General features: G+C 33.6%; 1 protein-coding gene across 1 annotated transcript in view; it reads left to right on the top strand.

Moving 5' to 3' along the window:
- The window catches only part of LOC106689219 (uncharacterized), a 15,917-nt gene extending 9,853 nt beyond the window's left edge, over nucleotides 1-6,064 (top strand). Inside the window, exon 2 of the mRNA XM_014434108.2 lies at nucleotides 365-6,064. Coding sequence (XP_014289594.1) covers nucleotides 488-5,812 — 5,325 coding nt within the window. The 5' untranslated portion in view covers nucleotides 365-487 and the 3' untranslated portion in view covers nucleotides 5,813-6,064. The remainder of the gene's footprint in view (nucleotides 1-364) is intronic.
- The last annotated feature ends 1,760 nt before the right edge of the window (nucleotides 6,065-7,824 follow it).

Here is a 7,824-nt window from a genome sequence, read left to right as displayed (position 1 = left end):
CAAGTAAATAATTTATAAATAGTTCTTTGAATGTAAATGATATATTAATGTTGTTATAAGCACATGTTTATGGTTTTGTTGAATTTGTTTTTTAGCAGCCTGAAGATGGGGGAAATCTCCCGAAACGTTGCTGTATGATATGAAATAAACTATTATAGTTTAATAAGGAAGAAATTGTGTCATTCACTAAATCCAGTTAATATTATATTAATAAAATAAAATAAAATCACTATGTTCATTATTTTTAATAAATTTATTCTATAATCGAGATTGCATTTTTAAAATGATAAAATTAAAAACTAGATTAATTTAAATTTAAAATGATCATATCACATAACGCCTAATAAATATTTTTATTTTATAGGAGGCCAATATTCAAGGAGATTGAATTGATTGACAAGAGAATTGAAGAAACATTTCTCAAGTAACAAAAATATTATTTAATAAGAATATTGAGTAGTGTCATTTCTCAAAGATTCTTGTTATAATGGGTGACACTAAAAATGCTCAGAATTTTGTCATCGATACCAACCTGTGGGGTGACATTAGGGTGATACTTAATCGACTTAAAGAAAGAACTGGTACGTCTTACAAAGAGCTATGGACTGTACTCAATGATGATTTGATAACGAAACATCTGAAAAGTGACGAAATAGTAAAATTCCGAGGTGTAATTAATGTCTTAAAGGCGATTGCAGAGATGAGAAACAGTTCAAGTAAATATGTGATTCATATCCCAAGTTTTGTTTTCAATGAAGCTGCACGAAGCGTATCATCAAAAATCAATTCGATTGCAGGAACAGGAAATGATAAATTTGTGCAGAGCTTCGAGGAAATTGTGGATTCTATACCTATTAAAAAGATTTACGACTATAGAGTGTTAAAAGGAGAAGGGGATGAAGGAGTTCATAAAGGTGAAGGTGATTATCCTAGAAAAACAAAAGAGAAGAACGTAATGACGATATTGAGAGATTTTCTTGAGAATCAAATAACACAAGGGGGTGAAACGTCAGACAATGAACAAATAACGGAGAGCCAGAAAAAAAATAAGCGGGAAGAAAAAGAATCGTTTAATAAACTTATAGAACACTTGAAGAACGCAGATCAGGCAAAAAAAGATGGGGTACGAGAAAATACTGAAAATATGCAAAAAAAGATAACTGATGTTTTCAATAAAAATAAAAAGTGGGATCAAGCCATGTCCGAAGCTTCGGAGGTTCATGGTTTCCATTACGAGACCAAGACCAAGTTACTCAATTCTTTGTATGACAGCATAATTAAATTTCGCAACGTGAATCAATTCGCTTTCTCTTCAGATCCAGTAGGTGTTATTGCAGAGCGATTGGCCATAAAGAACGAAGAATTCGACTTGTTCGATCTCAAGATCTATCTATACGCAAAGGAAAACCAGGCTCATATACTCACCAAGAACACTCAAGCTTTTCAGGAAATAAACGATCCTTGTTTTCTTGGATATTTCGATGACGTTAAGATAATGAATCCTTCAATTAATTTCGAGACCATAAAAGATTTCACTCAGCCGGGAGCTTTGAATGAAATAATAAAGAGATTAGTAATAAAAGACTTTAACGAGGTAGATTTACCGATATGTAAAGAATTAGATAAAAAGTTGACTCCACGAATTTTAGAGAAGAAAGGTGGAGAGCTTGTCAAGGCCGCCGAATCAAACTTTCTTAAAGGTTCGGAAATAGAAACATCTCTCGGTTCCGTACTGAAAGTACTCAAGTTCGAAAATGGTAAACTCAAGCTGAGCAGAAAATTCTTTTTCGAAGAGTTTAAACCTATAAAAATTACTCTTTTGCAGTATATTCAACAAAACATTTTCGATAACCAATTAAGTGCCAACAATTTCAACCATGATGATGTGAAAGATGAAAAGAGAATTGAGATTGCTAAAAAGAAAATGGTAAAAGCTAATAGTTTAGCAGATCACCTTGATAAAAATCCAAGAGTGAAGGGTTTGCTCCAGAAATACAAAACTCAATCAGTAGAAAGCTTTATAGATGAATTTCTGAAAACATATCGAGGAAAATCCACCGAAGAGATTGAGGGTTTATTTAAAACATTATCAATTAAGCGTCACTTTTCTGAACCTGAAATAGAAGAAGGATTAACTAGACATTTGGAATCCTTGCCTTTTCATTCTTGTCCACCATCTGGGTCGAAAAGGAAAAGAGAAGCTGCGAAGTGTCAGTTGAAATGGGAAGGAATAGAAAAATTCAATGAAGAAAAAGTCCAGAAGAGAGACCCTCTAAAAGTAAAAATTAATAGTCCAAAGTTTTTGGAATATGTAAAGACAATCAAAGATCCAATAGAGCGCATGCAGCTGATCGGATTCGCAGATCAGGTTTTAAATTCTGGTGCAGATCATACGAGCAAGATCAGCGGACCTAAGGTAGCTGAAGTCACTCAACTCATCAACAGACAGAAAGTTCTGAGTCACTTCAGTAAAGTTCACACTGTCGCTAGTGCTTTGAACTATGGTTTTTTTGCAAATAACCTTTTAGAAGATATTTTAGATGGGAACATTAAGGGTGTAGCAATGGACATAGGATTCATGGGAGGAAGTCTAGTTTTGTCTAAATTAGCCTCTTTTTCATTAACGAAAGGCGTTCGATTTGCAGAAGCAGGGAAACTGATGCTAGGAAACAGTTTGAAATTCGCTTCCCCTTTCATCGGCCGTTTATTATCTCCTCTGATTGCATATGACCTCTATAACCAAATCCAAGCATTGCAAGCTGGTGACAAAGATGCGATAGTTGGAATCATAGGCGACAGTATTTTATTAACTGTAGAAGCCGTAGAAATCGGTGTATCATTGGCGGAGATAGCTGGAATAATTTCAGGAGTATCTGCAGTGACTGGACCCATAGGATTGACCATTGGAGTCATAGTGATGGTTGGAACAGAAATTTACTTCGCATTCAGGAAAGAAGATAAAATAGATGAAATCCTACACTTGACGGCTAGTGAACGGTGGAATTTTAGAGTATCATCAGTCGTACACAATAAATTATTACAAGGTGTTGTTGTTTCATTTGGTTTAATTGATTTAATATATCCCCTAAAGGGAGATGAGGATTTTTTACGTTTGGCACATATCAAAGAAGCAAATAACCAACTGTCCAAGAAAGCTATCGAATTAATAAGAAAGAGCCAATACATTAAACGAATCGTCATTCCAAGTGCCAAATCGAAAGGAGATAAAGTTGAAATTGCCCTTGATAATACCTTTTATCGTAAAACGAAAAAGGAACTGCGTGGTCTAAAATGGCACAGAGCTAGACCGGACAATCCAGAAGGCGGGAAGATATTCTGTGCTCCAGAAGGCACCTATGAAGATGTTCCAAATGACGTTATGGGTAAATGTGAATTCGCAATTGGAGTTACTGATTTGGCAACAAAAAAAGAAAATTATACATTGTTTAATTTAGGAGATGGTGATGATTATATATATGGATTCAAAGACAGTCCCAACATCATTCGCATTGGAAAAGGAAGGAAGCTTATTTATGGTGGGGAGAGGAATGATGTCTTTATACTTGAAGAAGGTACGACGTTCAAAGATTTTCCAGAAGGCAAAATAGATGGTGTTGGTGGCAGTAATATACTTGATTTGCGAGGAGTAACCCGGGGGCTCAATGAAGCCGTTGCTGTATACTTTAGAGATCCTGCTGAAGCAAGAATAAATCATGTAACAGATCTTAAAACGCTTGATAAGAAGTATATGAACCTAAGGATTTTTGGAATCGATTCGATAATAGGAAGGGAAAATGCGATAGATCATATATATACGAATTGCACTACGAAATATGTCGACGGCAAAGGAGGTAGGCCTGACAATTTCGATCGAATTTACATAGAATATACGAATAAAGAATGCTACCACGATAAAGTGATTCATTTAGGTGCATACACATTGCTCGAAAATGAAGCAGTAAGCGGAAAGTTTTCTTATTTCGTCAATGACATCCACTCAGATGTCGAATGCACACTCTTCAACAGAAGACCCATCTACGAAACAGACAATAATCCAATAGAACACAACTTTTTCATAAACGGTAAATTTTCTGAAATTGTTAACTTCGATTTTAAACGTTGGAAACAAGAATATGATGTTACCATGACGATTAGGATATATTTCAAAAATAAAAGTGGAATTTTAAAGAAATTTATTATAAAATCTACTCTCCTTATTGAAAAAAATAGCGTTGGGGTGGATAACATAAAAATATACTTTCTGGATAATGTGGTACTGAAATATCATCATACAGGTATTTATGCACTTCTCAATAGCAACGATCCTGTTTTGGATATTATTAAGAAGTACCAATTAATTGCTGCTACCTACGGCATTTCGCTATTTATTCACGCAGAAAAAGAAGATGCTACAGTAGCCATTGGCAGTTACCATAATGATGTATTCAACAACGACCCATCTACGAAGACCTACCTGGTAGGCAACAACGGTAATAATACTTACATCGTTACTTCGGGTCAAGATGTAATTCAAGGTTCTTATCCCCTCGTTCCAGAAATGGAAATTTATACCTCTGATTGCCAAAATTGCATCAATACATTGGATCTTCGCTCTCTTTCAAAACAAGTAAAAAGAGATTTAGATAAGGAGTTAATGATGAAACACGTCTTCGACTCGGAAAAGCTGGTACTATACTTGTACGCTTCTGAAACTACTGGTTCAAATTCTTATAGTTACGCCACTTCTATCACCTTCAGAAATATTCCTAATCCTCCTAAATGGGATTCCTGGTGCAAGAGCCTGCACGTCCTCCTCAATAATGCACCAGTTGTACTCAGATGCAATCCTGACTATCACCGAAAATTCGGTAAAGCCGTCGACTATATCAAAGATGTTAAAAACTACGATCCTTCGAATTATTATACACCTTTACCTTTGGTGTTTTCCAATTACGAGATAATAGTCATTCAAGTAGATGATGTTGAACCTAATACTGAAGTTATTGTGAAACATATATTAGGCAAGTCTAGATTTTTGCGCCTCGAAGATGATCTGGTATTGACCAACGGTTTCGATTCCAACACACCAATTTATCGCCCAACTACTGTAGTTATTAAAAACTTTTACAAAGATCCCACTGTCTTTTATACACTCAAGTTCACATTTAGCGATAAAACCATGTCCTTTACTACGGAGAAAGAGAACATAGATAAAGCAAAAGAATTGGAAGACGGGTATGACGAATATGACCGAATTTCGACTAACATCGTTGGCAATCTTCCTCGGAGGAACAGAAGAGACCTCGCCAACGATGAGGACTCCACCAACGGGACCGAATTCGAGAAACAACATTTATCAGCCCCGGGTATCTTCGGAACTGTTATGGAGTCTCTCTCCAATATTTGTCACAAATCTATGAACTACGTCCAAGGTTACTTTAACAATAGGGTCGGTTCTAGTCCCAAGCTCGTTTTCGAATCACTGCAGACTCCTAAAGTCAACTCTCCAAAGGAACATAGAACTGCCAATGAGAGAATATTAGAATCAAACGCAAACGAACCAAGCTCTAATGAGAAACAAATCATTCATACAGATGTTAACAGTACATTACTCCTGCTGGACACCTTAGTAAGGAAATTAAACGATTCCAAGTATAAGCTACCTGTGGAAGACTATTTGCTCTCTCCTCATGAACAGGTTGAAAAGAAGATGGTTGAGCTAACCACAAAACTAGGACTGGACCCTGGAGATATTGTAGGAAGCATCGGGAAACAGCAGCAGCGAATATTGGGTAAATTGAAAGAGGAGTAATCGATTTGGTAACACATGAATTAAACTAATCGATATCTGGAATGTTAGTTTACCATTTCTGTATCAGGAATAAGCGTGTTCACTGGAAAAATGTTTATTGTTTAGAAAATTTATAGGGGATTTATTTTATTTTTAACTATTTATATCTAAATGATAATTGAAAACATCTTTGTTATTGTATAATTTATTTTACACAGAGATAATTTAAATGTCATGGGTTTTACATTAATAAAGCAATTAAATATGTAAAAAGTTTTTTTTACCTCTCCTATATTTGCATATTTTAAGTAAAAAACATTGTGGACATATGTTTTAAATGATATAAATTGTATCCAAATTAAGTATCAAAACACTCTTTATTTCATTAAAAGTCCAACGTTTCGGCCAATTCAGCCATCCTCAAGGACAAACTTAAATACAAATTTACAACTCACATTAATAATTTTAGGAGTGTTTCCAAGTTTGGTAAGTATGTGGTCTCCAGCCCCTATAAAATCATAGGCCTTATCACAACGTTGTAATGCCTTAACTTTTCATTGGAGGAGAGATTCTTCTGTTTGAAAGCTTAAATTTTCTAATTGGTGGTTTTCTCTCGGATGCTTTCTTTCTCAGAACCGTTGTTACAAATTATTTCTCAAAAGTACTTAAATTTTCTGGTCACTTTTATATTTCCATATTCAGTGTTTACTATTTTTTTCTTGTAATTTACTTCAGTAGTCATGAGCTCTGTTTTGTCGTATGATATTTATAGGCCTGCTTTCTCTGCTATTATTTGTAGGGTATTTATTTGACTATTAGCCTCTTCCTCTGATTCTGCCAACAGTGCGAGGTTGTCGGCAAATGCCTAACAGCTCACTTTTATATGTTGTATATGAAGTTATATTGTTTTTGTTCCCTACTATTACTCCTGAGTTATAACTACTATGGCTCCTAACTTAATACTTTACAATAATAATTAAGTAAAAACTTGTATACAAAAAGTATGTTATAAAAAAAAAAAAAATATTGGACTCTCTGATAATACAGATAAATTTATAAGGCTGCAAATATGCACTCATAGAACTTTGGCTATTTTCCAATAAATACTGGTGATATATAAAAATAAATACAATTCTAACACTGGAAATTTTCTAATAAACTAATCTGCATTTATTGGATGACATACAGTAACATTAAAAAAAAAATAATAGAATTTGATTACATGAAAATATGCATGTATACGTATAATATTTATATATAACTTATGAGTATTTAGAGCTAAAAACTAAAAAAAAAAAAAGATGGAACATGCATGCACGCTTACTGAAAAGATACTGCTTTATTGTCTCCGTAATTCCACTTAAATACATTCTTAAGGATCAGTTAATAATACAATTTTGTTTTGGCGACCTTTTGCAATTTTATTGTTTGCATAGTCATGCACTACAATGAGAAAAACTGCTTTTTAGAACAAACATTCTCTGCAAATAATTGCCACAAAACTACAAATACATATAGTGCAATCTCTTACAAATAAATATTACAATAAAAATATGGTTTAATATAAACATTACTTACATTTCTCAACTGCATCGTGTTCTACATTATCATCTTACATTCAGGTTCAGGGAAGAACAGTATAGGTTTTGAAATGAAGGTAAGTTGCGAAACGTGATCAAAGCAAAGTTGTATTATTGACTGATTCTTAAGACCCCTCTATATATATTGTAATAATTTTAAAAATATTAAAAAATAAAATAAAAAGAATCTGATTAGTTTTTTAACTTTTCTTCAAATACAAAAGAATAACTTGGGTTTAAATTAAGAACACTAATATCAAATGGATAATAGAATTATATTTAACTTTTATAATGTAAAAGGACTCTTAATTTTATTATATAAAAAGAGAGAGAGAGACTCTTAATCTCAGGGCGTGTGGTTGCTAGACAATCAGAATACAGATACAATAATTTCTCTTAATTTAAATTAAAATCTATTTTACACATGTATCTATTATTATGCATACAAAACTA

Source organism: Halyomorpha halys, unplaced genomic scaffold (assembly GCF_000696795.3).
Source record: "Halyomorpha halys isolate HHAL.00 unplaced genomic scaffold, Hhal_1.1 Scaffold1304.1, whole genome shotgun sequence".
Classification (NCBI taxonomy): Eukaryota; Metazoa; Arthropoda; class Insecta; order Hemiptera; family Pentatomidae; genus Halyomorpha; species Halyomorpha halys.
This window is presented reverse-complemented; position numbering and strand designations above follow the sequence as displayed.